Here is a 17,039-nt window from a genome sequence, read left to right as displayed (position 1 = left end):
AGACAGACAGACAGACAGACACACACACACACACACACACACACACACACACACAAAATCAAAACCAAACTGAGCAGGATAGAAAACTGCTCACCTCCTAGGCAAAGTGAGTCAGAAGACATGCAGGCAGGGCTAGAGAGTAAGCCAGAGGTAACGGCAGATGAGATCAGAACACACACACCAAAACAGGAAAGCCCTGGGGTGGCTCTGGCTTCATAGAACTGACTATTCTCAAGTGGAGCCAGGGCCACACTCTAGGTGACAAGTGAAGATAATCTGCTGCTGCTTCTCTTCCTCCCCATCCCTGGCCCTCCCTCTCCTTCCTCCTCTCTTTCTCCCCCTCCTCCTTCTCCATCCTTCTTCTCTATTCTCTTTCCTCCTCCTTCCTGCTCCCATTCTTCCTTTTTCTTCTCCCTCCTTCTTCCCTATCCTTCTCCTTTCTCCTCCCCACTTTGCTTATTTGCTTTAAGCTTTTTCTTTGACAGTTTCGTACAAGTGTAATAGTGCTTTCTCTTTACCATTTACCCGGTTAGTTTCACCTCCTCCCTACAGGCCCTTTTCTCCATTCATGTCATTTGGTTTTTGTGACCCTACGACTTTAATCATCACAACACCTTTGGAACTGTGCCTTGAAGCCTGGTGGGTTCACTAATGCTTGGTTTACAACTGAAGGCAATGCCTCTCCTTCCCTGGAATCTACTCACTGATGCTGCTAATTCAGAGTGTTCGTGGCAGGGCTCCTGAGGCTTAAGGGCCCCTCCTCTATCAGTGATTAGCTGCTGACAGGCTCAGTTTGGTGCAGGCCCAGGGCAGGCAAGTAAAGCGGCTATGACATCGTTTGAGATGGTTGCCCTGCCCTGAAGGCTCTTGATGTTGAGACATTGTTTGCCAGCTCACCTCTCTTCTCCTAAGACCATCATAGGAAAATGAGATAGACAAGCTAGACACATGCCAAGCACATAGTATTTGTTAGGCATGTGATGAACATCCACCTCCATTAATGGGGAGGCAGGCAATGGAAGAACTCAACTATCCGGCTCTTTGTAATCCTACTAACAAATGGGACTACCATAGGGCCTCACTACACAGTTAACAAAAGCTGTCAGGTGATCTTGTCAAGGTTGTTTAACTTGGAAAACAGAACAAAAGGCCTCTCCTTCTGTTTTTCTCTTTTTGTCTGCACCTGTGTGACATAAAGGACAATGGCATTGGACAGATATGACTTCTGAGGTATCTGAGGAGTGGCACTGCAGTGAGGTCAACGGTCAAGAAAAGCAAAACTGTGAGAATGTGTTCTGACACACGGGATGTTTCACACAAATAACAGACGTGGTCTCCACAAGGCACTTGCTCATTTCCCACAGGAAAAATAAAGATGTTAATTAATAATCCATGTCTACTGGACACAAAGGGAACAGTGCATGATAACCAGGCTTTCCTCTGTGAGAGAATCAGGTGCCCCTCTAAAATTCCCCTTTTGTTTCATATCCCATAAAAGGTTCTAGCACAGCCTTGGGCACCAAGGTGTGTGTGTGTGTGTGTGTGTGTGTGTGTGTGTGTGTCCCTTGAACCTAGCATTGATGTCTTATTTCAATCTAAAGGAAAAGTCTCCAGTTTCCTGACAGGATAAGCACCTGTATAGCATGAGTGACCAGGGGCTGTAGAGAGAGGGTGTTTATGCTCTATGTGAAGATCTTCCTGAAGGGAAACTAGTTGGGAGGGACTAAGGGACAGATCAGAGAGTCCCATGCTCATTTTATGAAAAGGGGAAGCCAGGAATGCTTATGGCCTATGTGAGAGTGGGCCCTTGGCACCAGTCCTCACCGTGTCTCAAAGTGGCAGTGCAGCAGAAGAATCTTGGGTTATCACTCTGTGGGCCTGAAAGGCTTCGGTTCTGAAGATTGACCCATGTGGGTGAGAAGTGGACAAAGGACAGGATGGGGGACCTACTAAGCCACCCACATGTTGAGCACAACTTGGCATCTCTGCTCATTTTGATCTTTTATGCATTTCAACAAAAAGCCTGTCAGTAGGAATGTTTCCCTTGAGGGGTTGATGGGTAGTTTACATACAAATTGGTTATTCTTTACCTTTGGGCTGAAGTGGATACTCTTTTTGACATCTGGAATAGAGCTCAGAGCAATGCTCCTGTGGTGGTTTGCTTTTATCAAGATGTGTTCCTTTGACAAATGCCCAGTTCTGACCATGTGCTAATCTCATCAGCCTGTTCATCCTCAAATAATCTGAAACTTTGTCTAGCTCATGCAAATAGATCCAAGAGGGGACCAGAACTGTAGAAAAGGAGTTGTGTCGAGGTGGGTAGTGAGGGTTGGAGACTGAAATGTGAGTTAGATTCAGATATGCCTCTGTCATCAACCACCTGAAGTCAGCCAGTCACATGGCAGAATGGGATGCCATATGGGAAGACACTGTGACTCAAATCACAATGTGTTGTTCATCTGACAGGATGTCACAAGAACAGAAATAGGCACCAAAGCAAAGAAGAACATCCAAAATTAAGAGTCTGAATTGCTTGTTTTGGGTCCCTGCTGTTACCAGATTACACATACACACATGCACACACACACACACACACACACACACACATGCACATGAACACCAGTTGAGGCTAGGTAGGTTAGAATGATCTCATTTTTCAGCAGGAAGCTGATGTTCTGAGAGACTGTCATGCTCTTCTGATTCCAGAAGAATGTCAGTATGGGCCATTCTGGAGCAAGGTCTCTGCATAAGCCAAAGGCATCAATTATCACCATCACTATCACTCGTAACTGGAGTTACCATGTGAGGATCGCTTACCAGGCTGCATACCTTGCAGGTATTGACTCCGTTATTCTTCTTAGCACCTCTTTAAACTCATTACTGCAAACTGAGAATCCCTCATCTGACATGCTTAGACCAGAACTGCTTGACACATGGGAGGTCTTTTTCACTGCTGTTGTTTTGGTTTTGGATTTTTGCATAGCATGACCCCTACTAGCTGCGTACCCCTAATCTGAAACTATGAAATCCCAAATCCCAAGTGCTCCAAATTCAGAAACGTTTTGAGCTTTGTTACAAACCCATTACATTTGGAGTTCAGAATTATTAAATTCATTTTAAAGTTCAAACCTAAGGGAGCTGAAGTAACAAAGACTTTAGAGATCCAATCCACAGGGTCTGGGGACTTCCCTTTTTGGCAGAAGCAGAATGAATGGGCTGTCAACCACCTTACACACCAACAGATGAGATTCAGCATCGGAGAGATGGTAGGATTGGTAAATCAAGGAACTCTCTTTCCTAATCATGGTTGTTTCTGTTTTGGTTTTATGAAGACAGTCTCACTATGAAGCCTTGGCTAGCCTGGTGCTCACTATGTAGATCAAGCTGGCCTCAAATTCAGACATCCACCTATCTCTATCCTGAGTGCTGGGATTAAAGGTATGTACCATCATGCCCAGCTTTCTCTTCCCTAATCTTCACTCCTCTCTGCATACTTCACTGCCCTGATCATTCCTGAGATCTATCTCCTGCAGAACATAAGCCCCACAGGGCGTGGTCTCAGTTTCAATCAGCCTGACACCCCAGGTACCCAGCACAAGGAACGGATTCAAGAGAAAGAAGAAGGTATATGACAATTTAATAAATAAAACTGTGCATCGATGTCTCTATTGATGAGCCCTAGAGTAAGCAAGAAAAACCCATAGGGAAGCCAAGTAGAAAAAGAGATGGCCATTTCAAAGATGATCAAAAGCCAGCTGTATGGTATCCAGACTTCCAATCCCATTGATGTGGGGCACTGAGGCAGGAGGATTGTGAGTTCAATAGCAGCCTGAGCAACAAAGCCAGGTTATATTTAAGAGAACAAACACATGAAAACACATGAAACAGGATCCATATTTAGTTCACCCCCTCCCTTAGGTTAAGAAGGACTGGGAGGAAAAAATGGTCCCTAAGGGGACGATGGTATTGATGCAGAATCCTTCCACTCCTGCACAAATCCTGGAACAGCATCAGGGATAGAAACAGGACAACACAGGTTACTACAGCAATCTCTTGTCCAGAGCTGGCTTAAATGTGACCAGGAGTCACAGAACTGAGCCACTCCTGAATCGACCATTTTTGCTAGGCTGAGATTGCCACAGACGTCTGGCACCTGACTAGGGCCAGTCAAAGACCTAAATGAGCATAAGTCTGTCTCCTCCCCTTCCTCATGTCCCAGCAAGCAATAGGGTAAATAGCAATACAGATTAAACATAAATAATATAGTATATGCAGCTGCTACACTGAAGAAATCAAACACTATAGTGGACACTAATAATCTGATTCAAAACAGCCTCTGAGGCTAATGAATGAAAGACACACTAGGACAGACCTTCCTTGTCTCGCTTCTTCCTTCCTTCCTTTCTTTCTTTCTTTCTTTCTTTCTTTCTTTCTTTCTTTCTTTTTCTTTTCTTTTCTTTTCTTTTCTTTTCTTTTTTTCTTTTTTTTGAGATGGAGGTCCAATGTGTCCAAGGATAGCATTGAACTCATTGTACAACAGAGGAGGACTTTGAACTTCTGGTCCTACTGCATCTACCTCCTGAGTGCTACAGGTTATGCACCACTCCACCTGGTTTATACAACACTGGGAATGAAACCCATGGCTCTGTGCACAGTTGACAAGTACTCTACCAACCAAGCTATGTCTCCAGCTCCTTGTCCTACTCATTCATAGAAAAGAAAATATAAAATAGTTTTTATATTGAAATTACATTCACTTATTTATACTGAATGCAAATATAAGCTGGGCAAGCATCAATAGAAATATCCATAAAATCACTCCCTTTCATTATTATTTCAAAATTGCATTACATGTCATTGTAATTTACAGTAAGCCTTATGTGTGTATATATATGTCTCCTGTGTACAACCACCCTCCATCCACACCACATCACACAAAGAGTCCTCACTCCTAACTCCCGCTGTTCTCAGCATCTACTTTTCTCTCTGCTCCTAAGTTTGAATGTATTCCCTCTCCCCTGCAGACTTGTTCCCACACTCCAGGCCTTCCATGAAACAATGCTTGCTGATATGACCATCAGTGAGCTGCAATGGGTTTGTCTGCACTCAGAGAATGGAAGGAAATCCCCTGCATTTATAAGCCACAGGGAAGGCTCGCTTGCCTGGCCGTACAGGCCGACATATACCAGTCTGATGGTTGGATTCAGAGCTCATCATCTGCATTGTCACTTGTAACTTCCTTAGGCAGCTCAGAAATAACCTTTAGACCAGACCAAACCTTCCTGATTTCTATGGGAAATACTTCCAGAGAGATACAGCATTCTGTATAGAGGTTCACGATAAGAACACAGACACCCTTCTAAGGGCCATTTGAGGTACTTAAATACATCTGAAAGCATGAGTTAATTTTGCCAGGCCAGCAATTAACTAGTTAATTAGTCCTTGAGTAGGTTTCAATTTCACTAGAACATCACATTTGATTCTGAAATTCCAGTAGCAGCAACAGTTTTGTTGAGATAAAAGTACTGTTTTAACACAAACTTCTTTTTTTCCTTAAAGGAAGTCCCTTAATTCTTCTGAGGGCCTCCACGAAAACAAGTGTGATTAAATGGATTGTTATTCTTCAAAATCAGTGGAGCGTAATGGATGCCGTAATCTTCACCAAAAGCATACCACCAAGTGAGTGTTTTTCTAACTAACAAGCCCTCCAAACCCAGGATACCCTGTTACAAGGATTTCCTGTAATTCACTGGGAATGTGCAAAAGAAGAAGAAGAAAAAGGCAGAATCAACGTTTCTGAAAATACACAGTGAAAATACAGCTCTTTCATCTTAGCTATTTGCTTTCTTGTCTTCTCAATAATATTCAAACTATACCTCCCTCCACTCAAGCTGTAAATCCTGAACATCTGCATTTACCCATGCTTTGACTATATATATATATCATACAAGTTTGAGAATATTCAGTCACACCTCTGATTCATCAGGTCAATCCAAATGTGGAGCTATTAGAGACTGTGCTGCTGTTTTTAGGTGAACTTGTCCTGACAGGACGTTACCCAAGTGGGGAACCACACATTGGTTTTCTTTTCTTTTTCTTTTTCTTTTTTTTTTTTCTTGAGACAGGGTTTTTCTGTGTGGCCCTGGCTGTCCTGGAACTCACTCTGTAGACCAGGCTGGCCTCAAACTCAGAAATCTGCCTGTCTCTGCCTCCCAAGTGCCGGGATTAAAGGCGTGCGCCACCACTGCCCGGCCACACATTGGTTTTCAAGAGCTTCTTCTTGTCACCATGAATGACCAGCAAGCCTCTGATGACTGGCATCTTCAGTGGTTTCTCCTCCAGGCTGAATTTGGCAATAGAGAGTGATTACCACAATGAAGTGTTAGCTGAAAGTGTCCAGTTCTTAGGTCAACACTAGCATGTTGTCTATTGTCCTCAAGGATGGCATCCCAACAGCTGTTAGACATGTTAGACATGGACTTAACTCCAAGAGAAAACACCTCCGTTGTCAGCTAGGTCTGTGAGGCCCAGCTCATAAGGGCCTGAAGAGGTTAGCCTAAGGACTGTAGCCACAGTCCCTCCTGGTCTGACACATCTTACAAGATTCATTGTTCCTCTATTACTGACAAACTGTCTTCCAAATGGTCACCCTTTCCTTCTGTAATAACACAGCTCTTAATTTTAACTTGGTTTGCGTCTGCTCACAATTGAGATGTCATGTCTCAGGACAGGAAAGCAGAAGTTTGAATTAAGTGGAGTCGGTCATTTGCTATCCTGGAACTAATTCAGACTTGTGAGGAAATGTTAATTTCTCCTTTTCTTACTACTGGATCTCCCTTCAGCTTAACTTCCAACACCACATCTAGTAAGAGCACAGAATCTGGGTGAGTCTGATACGGGCAGATATCAATACTGCTATGGACCATTTGGGTTTCTTTTGTCAATTCACTGGTACACCATTGGGCTTTTATTTCTTCTTCTATGATGGAACAGTGCATACTCAAAGCACTTGTGAGTGTGAAATTCCTGACTATATGCAAAGCCTCTCGCCACTGCTATGCACACCTACAGTCGTCCATCAATCCTGTACCTGTTGTTTCTCAGTACAACACATGGAGCCATGGTCAGCAGGCCAGTGGGAACTGAGAGAGAAGACTTCCCGGCCATCCCTCTCCTTGCACACCAGGCTCCCTATACCTGGCCTCTTCAGTCTCCCTATCTCTGTCCTCAGTTCCAGTCTATTCTTTACAGCAGGTCCTGCCCACTCTGATCCCTTTCTGGTCTCACCCTTCTCAAAGATATCCTAGACCATGTGAATTCTCTCTCTCTCTCTCTCTCTCTCTCTCTCTTTCTCTTAAATACACACACAGACACATATATACATACATATATGCACATTATATACACACATAAATACATACATATACATATAAAGATACACAAATATATTTACACATACATATACACTTATATACACACATACCACATATATATCCATGTGTACAAACATATACACAAATATATACAAATATATAAACACACATATACACACAAATACATATACATGTCATGAATATGTACATATATAAATATACACACACATGTACACATACATAATTTTGCTGTTATAGGAATTTAAGTAGTGCACAGTACAAGCTTCCTACTGGGGAGATTCAGAAAGATGAAGAGGCTTTGTGCAAGAGAGCAAACAGAGCAGATGCCAGCTCTAGAGGGGTAAGTAAGGCCAAGGAAGAACACTGGGAGGAAGCCTGTGGGTTTTCTTTGATGTGAGGGATTCAGACAGGTGATATGGGTAACGGCCCAGAGGTATGTGATGTGGTACTATAATCAGGGTCCGGAATCTGCAGTTGAGTGTCAGGAGAGGGTGACTGAGGTTATAGATTACCCAACATAGTATTTGTTTCAAATAGCAGTTAATTTGCCTCAGTTCGAGGGTGATCTTGGAAATACAGGTGACTAATTCAAAAGATGAAAGAGCATTTCCACATGGTAGGTGAATGGTGGAAAGGTGAAACACACCTTGTGTGTAAACCTATGGGAAAGGGTTTGCTAATGTGTTCCCAACAAGCCAGGTATGACCACCATGTGTGTGAAGCAGCCCACCATGCCAGGCGACCATCCTGATCAGATGATGTCGGTTTAGAGCGCCATATAGCCATGCCCTCAGAACTTTCAGGGACAGAGACCTAGTTCTGGAGAGGTGATGAAACTCCCCCAAATTTACAGTGCAGAACAACATCTGATTTTCATGAGAAAACCAATTTCCTCCTACTGTATGCTCATAAAAGAAGGGAGGACTACACGTATCTCCCTAAAAATCTTAATAGTAGTAAAAAACCCTTCAGACTTCAGATGGGTGGTGTGCAGACTAGACAGAAAAGCACAACACTGCCCTTCTTCCCATAGTGGGCCTCCACAAGTGTGGGAAACCCCAAAGGGTTTGGATGTAAGCACAAGGAGACCATGGAGGGACACTGCTAGGGAAAAGATTCCTTTAGGGGTCCTTCTCTCTGCTTCAACAGTTCTTGCCTTGGGATGTTGCTAATCACGTGGCTTCAAGATAAAATAATGTAGCCACTCAAGCCAAGCAGTCAGATAGAACACCTTAGCCGCTATTGGTAAGTGCACCTAACAATCTCATCCAGTAATATAATTATCCTGGACTTGATAGTGAAGAAACAGCTAGTAAGACTGCAGATCAGAGCTAAAAACAGCTTATCCAACTCAACAGCAAGAACCAGGTGACCTTTGTTCTCTATTCAAGATGGGAAAGATAGACAGGACTGCATACCTGAGTCAAAGCACAAGAACAGTGTATCACAAGGTAATACTCCAAAAGTATCTGTTCATTGGGTGACCGTGATGTCTGTCCTGTGGTGGTCAACAACACAAGGCAACCGTGCCTCAGTTACTATATAAGTCTTGTGGCTTACATTATCTTTCAGCACCAATCCCTGTCATCTTAGCCAAAGAACCAAAAACCAGTAACCCGAGACTACAAGCATCACTTACGCTATTTTTTAAAAACAGCATTAGGTTTGAATATAACAGTTCATTGACCCGTTTAAGCATTGCATTACCTATTATATGCTGGAGATCCAACAGTAAGCTAAACAAGATTTGAATAGACTGTAGACAGGGTAGAGGTGAGTAGTAAAGAATTGTGTTGTTTTCATTAGAGTTGTGCAGTGGTACTAAAGCATGTCAGGCAGCAAGTGAAGTAATTGTGGGCAAAATAACCCATCTGGAAATTGCTCTTTGGAAAGGGCTGAGAACAGAATCTCGGCCCTTGCACTCACTGAGCACACACTAGTACTGAACTACACCCCCAGTCTTGGTATTTACTTTTAATCATTTAAAGTAGGGGAGGGAAAACGGATGAACTAGGGCTGCACAGAGTCTGTGACTGCTAAACGTTGAGGTTGGGAATGTGGGGGTTCATTACAGTATGTTCTCTGCTTACCTCTGTTTGGAAATTTCCCTAATTACATGATTCATTCCTCCCCCCAAGGAACTTAGGAAAGATAATAAACAAATAGCAATTTATGGTATGTCAATTAGATCACAGAAGGGAGGTGAGAGGTGGGTAGATAAACATAATCTTTGCACATCCATATGATATTTATTTTATATAATTGTCAAATATAAGCCATGAATAAGCTGACAGTCTATATTAAGGTAAGGGAGCTAATACCTGAGAAACAATAAAAATAAAAACATCTGTTTTTGAGAAATAAGAGGATAATCTGAATTTTATAAATTTTGTTTTAATAAAATTTGATGAAAATCATGGCTAACATTTACCTAACTTTTTCTCTGTCAGGATGGGACTCTGCAGGCATTTTAAAGGATGACTGATTCAATCTTTGTTACAACTCCAGGAAGTTGTTATGCCTTTCCTATGTGTAAGATGATGGGCCTAAACTTACAGGGACCAAACACTTTGATCAAGACTAGTGAAGTTCTAAATGATAAAGCTGGCTTTGAACCCAGGTCTGGGTTCTGGGTTGAAATCTTCAACTATCACCCCTTATGCCACACTGCTTTTTTTTGATGAGGACCTAGAAGGCGGAAGCTGAATAGAGCAGCAGGCAGATATAGGGCACAGTGACGAAGAAAATCTAGAGAAGATGAGGCTAGGGAGTAAACTCTCCAGCAAAGAGTCAGGTATTCCTTTGGATACTTCTCCGTGAACATGAGACCAAAAATGGGGAAAAGGGAGTCATGGGAGAGGGGTTCGCTATCTTCTGTTTCACATCTACATACAGCTCCTTATCTCTTTCCCCATCACCACCATCATCACCTCCACCTTCACCATCAATTGGACCACGCCCACCACCATTATTACGACCATTATCACCACCTCCATTATCACCATCACTATTCAGCCATTCACAATATTCCAGGCTGTTAGTGTCTGTTCTAGAATATGATGTAAGAGAATCTGGCACCAGAACATACCAAACAGAGATAACCCAAACATACCAAACAGATGATAATCCAACATCAATTACAAAGCAACATCGATTTAATGAACAAACATTTAACTTTCTCTCCATGATGGGTGTTGCACTAAAGCTTTGGAAACACAGCAGTGAACAACCAAGACCTCTGCACTGTTACAGGTGAGGAGGACAGACAATAGGCAAGCAATTCCTATGATATGTGTTGATAAAAGGTAGCCATAAAAATGAAGTGGGGCAAGAAGGATGTTCTTGCAAGAATTCTATGGACTCTAATTGTACAAAAGGGATCAGGCATTTCTTTAGTAAGGGGACACCTAAGCAGGAGGTCAACAAGAGGACAGCAAGGCCCTGGTATGTATGGCAAGAATGTTCCAGGTAGTGGTCATGAAAATGGTGTGAGGCTGGAGCTTAGAATGTCTGAGAGTCCCAGGGAGGTGGGCTGATGGAGATTACAATGGATGACCAGGAGATGAGAGCAACCTAATGCTCTCATCTGATATAAAGCAGATATAGAGCAGATCTGATATAGAATAAAGTAGTTGGATTCTGGGGGTTTTGCAAAGAAAGCCTATGTGTTTGCTTATAGGGTAATATTCATCTGTAAGAGAGGGATGTGACCAAGAAGCCCTAAATCCCTTATATATGGGGCTTATATAACTATCTCTACCTTATGGTTCCCACTGCACTTCACTGGAATTAAGCCAACAGAAGAGTCCCCTGGAAACGCACTCGGTGTTTCAATTTGGTCTTGGTACAGCCTTCAGTGTGAGCATAGAGGGTATTCTAATAGTTCAGGCAAGAGGTAGAATTCTAAAAGGATGGGGAAGAGGCATGGGTGAGTAGAAATAGACTGAGGACTATATAGGAAGTTGTTGCTTACTGGCTAGAGCATGAAGAAAAGGTGAGAAAAATGTCTTGCTATAAACATTCACAATTCATGTGATGCTGTTAAAAAGAATTGGAAAATGATATGGGGGAGGGGCAGGAAGTTAGGAGTCTGTCTGGAAGTGAGATTGTGAGTCCATTTCTAGGTGGGCAAAAGCCAGGTAGACAAATCCCAGAAGGGATCAGAATAGAAGGGGAAGGCTTAGGTCAAGCTACTGTGTCATGGACCCTACCTCTTTTTATCGACTTATTTTGAAACACAACTAAACCTTACTACTTGAGTCAGAAAGTGTGTCCAAGAGTGTTAGTTGGCAATTTTTCTAATCAGCATAATCATTAAAACCAAGCTAATAGAATCCATCCTCTTTTAATATGAAGAGGCATTTTAGACCTGTCTTTGCAAACTGAGATTATACATCAGTGGGTAATTACTGTACCATTTAACATTCTTCACTTTGATTTAGATGTATTTTTTTCCTATAATGAGACTGATTAATTCTGATCATGAGAATAATAAAAGCATCCTTTCCACCTTTGGTGCTGCATTCATGGGCTAGGAACCTTGTACTCCAGTGTGTACATTACCATACATCATATTCACGCATTACTACTGAACACACTTCCACCAGAGAGCAAGAAGAGAGGACTGTATGACAATTCAAGTCAAACCACTGACTCAAGATCAACTGGGTAGTCTCTTGCCCTATGGTGTGAGTAGAAGGATGAATTGGGAGTGATCACTATATCTCAATAAACACATTCCTGACCGAAAGTTCAAGATGCTTTTCCAAAAGGGAATGTGTGTCATCTTCAGACATAGCTGATACCTCACTTAGAAATGTACAAGAGTCACTCAGTTGATTTGGTGCATTAGAAAGATTTCTTTTACTACAGTATCTCTGGTGGTTACTTCTGTTTCAGAATAAATGCAATCTCTGTGGAGTTTGCAAGTTTACAGCAAGATAGGGAAAGGCAGTTTTGTATGACTACCTGAGGAGAGACGGACAAATGTCCCAGATGGGGCACCAAAGACAGATTTTTAAAAAAGACTTCATTTAAGGCTATCCTGATGGACCAATGTGTTCAATGGGTTTAATTGAGATTGGTTACAGGAGCACCAGTGAACGATCACTTACAGGAGCATTGGTGAAGGTTGGCTACAAAAGGACCAGGAGTTAGAGGATGCTTACAGGGTCAAGGGCAATTTATGATCATCTACACTACTAGGAAAGTCTTCCCCATTCACCTACAGCAATTGTCAGGGGAAAGAAATTGTGTGTATCTCATGAGTCCTCCTCCCTTTTTATGGGGGAATATCAGTGGGTGTGACCTTCTGAGGGTCTCTTGTGGGTAAGTGGCAATTGTCATAGCATGCCCAGAGGGCAGAGTGCTACAAGAGAGACAGGTAATGACTAGGCATGCTTACAAAGCACAGTCTTTACTACAGACTCCCAAAATGTTTAAACAGAGAGAGCACATCCATGAAAGAACATTGGTAGATCAAAACCTCTTTCTAAAGAACCATTAATGAATTAATAACTCAGATCTCTCTGGTGAGTTTTCATTCCATCTTTTTTCTCTTTCTCTTTACTCTCTCAGTCTCCTTTTCCCTTGTCTCACTTGAACCCTTTCCTCCTCCTCCTCTCCCTCCTCTTCTTCCTCCTTCTCTCTTATTTATATCTTTAGCTACCTGCTCAGAATTTCTAGTTCGTAACTGATTTGTGAAATAAAAATTGGGTTTTGTTTTCCTAATATTTCTTCAAGCTATTTTCCTTAGTAGGAGGTAAAGTGAGTTGGTCTGTATTTGCTCTCAAGGAGATGGTCATCAAGAGAGGGCAGATGAACAATTAAGTGAACATCAGGATGAACACATCAAGGGATGCAGAGATGGTTCAGTAAGGAAAGCATCTGCCTCATAAACATGACCATCTGAATTTGAATCCCAAGAACCCATGTTAAAAGTTGGGTGCAGTGGTGTGAGCCCATGACCCCGTAGATGGGAGATTGGAGACAGAAACAGGAGGATCCCTGGAACTTCACCGGCTAGCTAGCCTAGTCTGCTTAGCAACGTTCTAGGCCAATGAGAGAGCTAACAAACAAATGTGGAAGGCACCCAAATACCTACACCACAACTTCTCTTCTGATCACTACATGCCTGCAATGCACATGTGCACATGAACATGTATTTATCTTATGAACTACAAAATGTACACACATGAACATATACAACCATATCCTAAGTGATGGGCTTCAGGGAGATAAGAGCTGAAAGAAAGGACTGGTCCTTTGAGTAGGCAGTGAGATGAAATTGTTCACATGTCATGGAGAGCGTCTTGCACAGCCATATGCTACTCTATGTAGAGAGACAGAGAGGGTACCAGAAGTGAAACTTGAGTTGGGTAAGCAAAGCAAATCCTAGTGACAGTGCTGCTCACGACCCCATCTTGGACAACATTCTGCTACTTGCTCCTACCAACACCTCTGATACCGACCTCCTTCTGTATCACGGCAGCTCTGCCTGTTTCCAGAACTTTCTAATATAGTTCTCTTCAGAGCAGCCAGAGAAATAACTAGCCATTAACTAGGGCATGTGACTCTTCTGCTTCAAACCTTCCCATAGCCTGATGTCACATCCTGAATCATGGCAGAGATCTTGCACACCCCCCAAACTGGCACAACTTAGCCTCTGCCTCTCTCTTCAGCGTTGCCTCTCACTGACAGATTACCCTGCTCATATACATCTGTGTTTCCTTCGCTCTATAAGATTCTCCATACTTACCTTTTCTTCTAGACCATTCTTTTCTCAGATCTCCGCAAGGTCATTGATTGGTTCTGACTCAACTTTGACTCAGAGGTTACTCCCTGCAGTGGTTTGACTGTAGAAGGTCCCTGTTATGTTTTGGATAAACGTGTTCCACCAAAGCCCATGTATTAGATGCTTAGTCCCTAAATTACTGGGTCTAGAAGTTTCCCAACCGTCCTCTGATGCTGTTAGGAGATGGTAGAACCTTTAGAAATTAGGACCTAGCTGGAGGAAATGAGGTTACTGGAAACATGCCTTTAAAGCTGATATTGGGGAACTCCCTCTCTGCTTGTTGGTGCCCATTAGTTGTGATTTTCACCATATGTTGCCTTGCCACATGCTGAGAAACAGCAGGCCAATTACAGCGAGGCAAAACAAACCTGTCTTCTTTATAAGTTGCTGGTCCTAGGTACTTTCTCACAGTGACGGAAAGTAGACTAACACAGTACTCCTAAAGGCTCATGGGTTAAAGTCTTGGCCCCCAGCTTGACACTACTGGGAAGCAATGGAAACTTCATGTGTAAGGCTTAGTGGGAGCTCTCTAGGTAACTGGGGTCATGTCCTCAAAGGAAAGTGTTAGACTTCCTGAACCTTCTTTGCTCATTTAGCTTCCTGGTGAAATGAGTGGTTTTTTGCTCCACAGGCATGTTGTTGCTCCTCTGGTTTCTCTCATACTTCAGCAGAGGAAGCAAAGGAATGGGCTGGCCAACCACAGACCTTCTTAGGTGACTGTCTCGGGCTTTAGTTAGAATAACAGCCGTGTAATATGCATCCTCCAATTAAGCCTTCTTACCATGCTCAAATTGAATCTTCATTTCATCAAGCTGTCTGTTCAACTTTTTTAAAAGCACTTGTATGGAGTTGACCCTTTCACCCCAGGCTTGGTCTGTTCTGCCCCTCACTGTATTCCCAGAACTAGGAAACTATATTTGTTGAGCAAACTAGCAACCTGAATATCATGTCTCTACCACAACAAACCAAATGCACTTCCTTGTCTTGAAAGGTGGACTGCTGCCTCAGGAAACTCAAGGCACAATCTTATAACACCAAGAGAGCCTTGCCAGGTTACTTTCACGCTGGTTTATTGTTCCGGCTATCTAGTAACAGACCATAAAACTAAGATGATGTGCAGAAAAGGCAGTAGGATTGCCACTCCTTACCGTGGGTTTATTACACACTTAGAACTCATAACATTATTTTTTTCTTCTTTCCTTTTAATATTTTTTGAGCCAGGATCTTCCCATGTAGCCCAGGCTATCCTTGAACTACTGATTCTTCCCACCTTGGCCCCCATAGTGCTAGGATCTCAACTGATTTGTCACCATATCCAGGTTCATAAAATCTCTATTGTATAGCTGTGAACCTCTAGTTTAGGTGGCCTTTAACTTTCTAGCGACATGTGGGCCCTTCCTAGTTTCACATGGGTGACTTATTCCAATTCTGACTGAGACATTAAAAAAGCACATACATGTATTGTCCATGCACACAGTGGCTCCACGGTGAATTACCCCAAAGCAGCCCTTAAATTTCAATCACAATAAAGAAGGGAAAAAGCACGATGATGCTGGGTATGAGTGCTGTAAATCTGCACCATGTGCACTGAGAGAGGAAGGATTCTCTCACTGGGAGAGCTTTCTTTTGATGATTTACAAAGTGTTTCCTGCATATATGAGCAACCTAAAACTGAGTAGAATTTTGGAACAGTTGTTGCTGGTGTGTCTTCAGCTAGTTCAGAAATCTCTGTCTCTGTCTCTGTCTCTGTCTCTGTCTCTGTCTCTGTCTCTCCCCCTCCCCCCCCCCCCCCCCCCCCCCCCCCCCCTCCTCTTCTTCTTCTTTTTTTTTTTTTTTTTTTTTTTAAACAAGAAGTTTATTTAAACAACAAGACACTTGACTGGAAGGGGAAACTATCTAGGATCATTTTGTTCAGAGTAATTTATCCCTACTTAAAGACAGATTGCCCTACATGTAACAGCTACGTACAAAAAAGTTATAAAATTGTCCTTGGTTTTACAATGATAAATGAAAAACATTAAAATTCTCCAATCGAACAAGGTATGCAAGGATTTTGTATTGTTGGGTTCTTTTGTTAAAACAGTGAGAGCAAAATAAGTTACTGAAGTGTAAAGATAAGAGCTGAATGAGCGTGCCACTGATGGAGAAGGGAGGAGATTTTCACAGACCCAGGACTTTCCCCCAGATCTTCTCCATCCGATGTCAACCAAAACAGAACATTGGCCATTTAGTTTAAAAAAGGAAAAGAAAAAAAAGAGCAATATGCTTGTGCACATACACCAGTTACTTTATGTACAATAAAGAAATGGGGACAGGGAAATGAAGGAAGAGAGAAAACTATACTGCAGTAGTCAGGATGTGGCGGGACCAAATTGCGGTTTTCTAATTGAGAATGTATTCTTGGTCTATAACAAAATTCTGGAGTAAAGCAGCAGGTTCCCTTTTCAGTAGACACCTCCTGTCTGCTGCTGGAACACATCAATCGTGTCTTCATCCTCCATTTCCAACTGTGCAGGTGTGTCTGTTTCGTTGATTGGCTGCCCATCAAACCGGAATCTGATCTGCCTCATTGACAAACCCTGCCGCTCACAGTACGCTTTCATGAGTTTACTAAGTGGTGTGTGCCTCTTAATCTTAAACTGCACCACAGAACCATCCTGTCCCGCCACCTTCAAGTTAATATGATCGTTGTTCTCAGTCTTGACTCCTTCCTTGGGTTTCTCGTCAGCCATGGCGAGCGTCGGAGTCTCCTCAGCTGTCGCTTCACAAAAGAGGCACCAGGTCCGCACTGAAGGAGCACACAAGCAGCACCAGGAGCGGCAGAAGAAGCTCTTCTTCTTCTTCTTCTTCTT

The 17,039-nt window shown here is 42.7% G+C and overlaps 2 protein-coding genes across 5 annotated transcripts in view; both read right to left on the bottom strand.

Annotated features, from left to right (window-relative positions):
• Plekhg1 (pleckstrin homology and RhoGEF domain containing G1) overlaps positions 1–17,039 on the bottom strand; it is a 220,914-nt gene that overhangs the window by 193,264 nt on the left and 10,611 nt on the right. The gene's annotated exons all lie outside the window — the stretch shown is intronic.
• On the bottom strand, positions 16,451–16,943 carry LOC114618597 (small ubiquitin-related modifier 2). The gene has a single exon (XM_028764378.1). The coding sequence runs from the start codon at positions 16,917–16,919 to the stop codon at positions 16,632–16,634; it is 288 nt and encodes a 95-aa protein (XP_028620211.1). The 5' UTR covers positions 16,920–16,943; the 3' UTR covers positions 16,451–16,631.

This window comes from Grammomys surdaster, unplaced genomic scaffold, assembly GCF_004785775.1.
Source record: "Grammomys surdaster isolate TR1022 unplaced genomic scaffold, NIH_TR_1.0 143, whole genome shotgun sequence".
Lineage (NCBI taxonomy): Eukaryota > Metazoa > Chordata > Mammalia > Rodentia > Muridae > Grammomys > Grammomys surdaster.
This window is presented reverse-complemented; position numbering and strand designations above follow the sequence as displayed.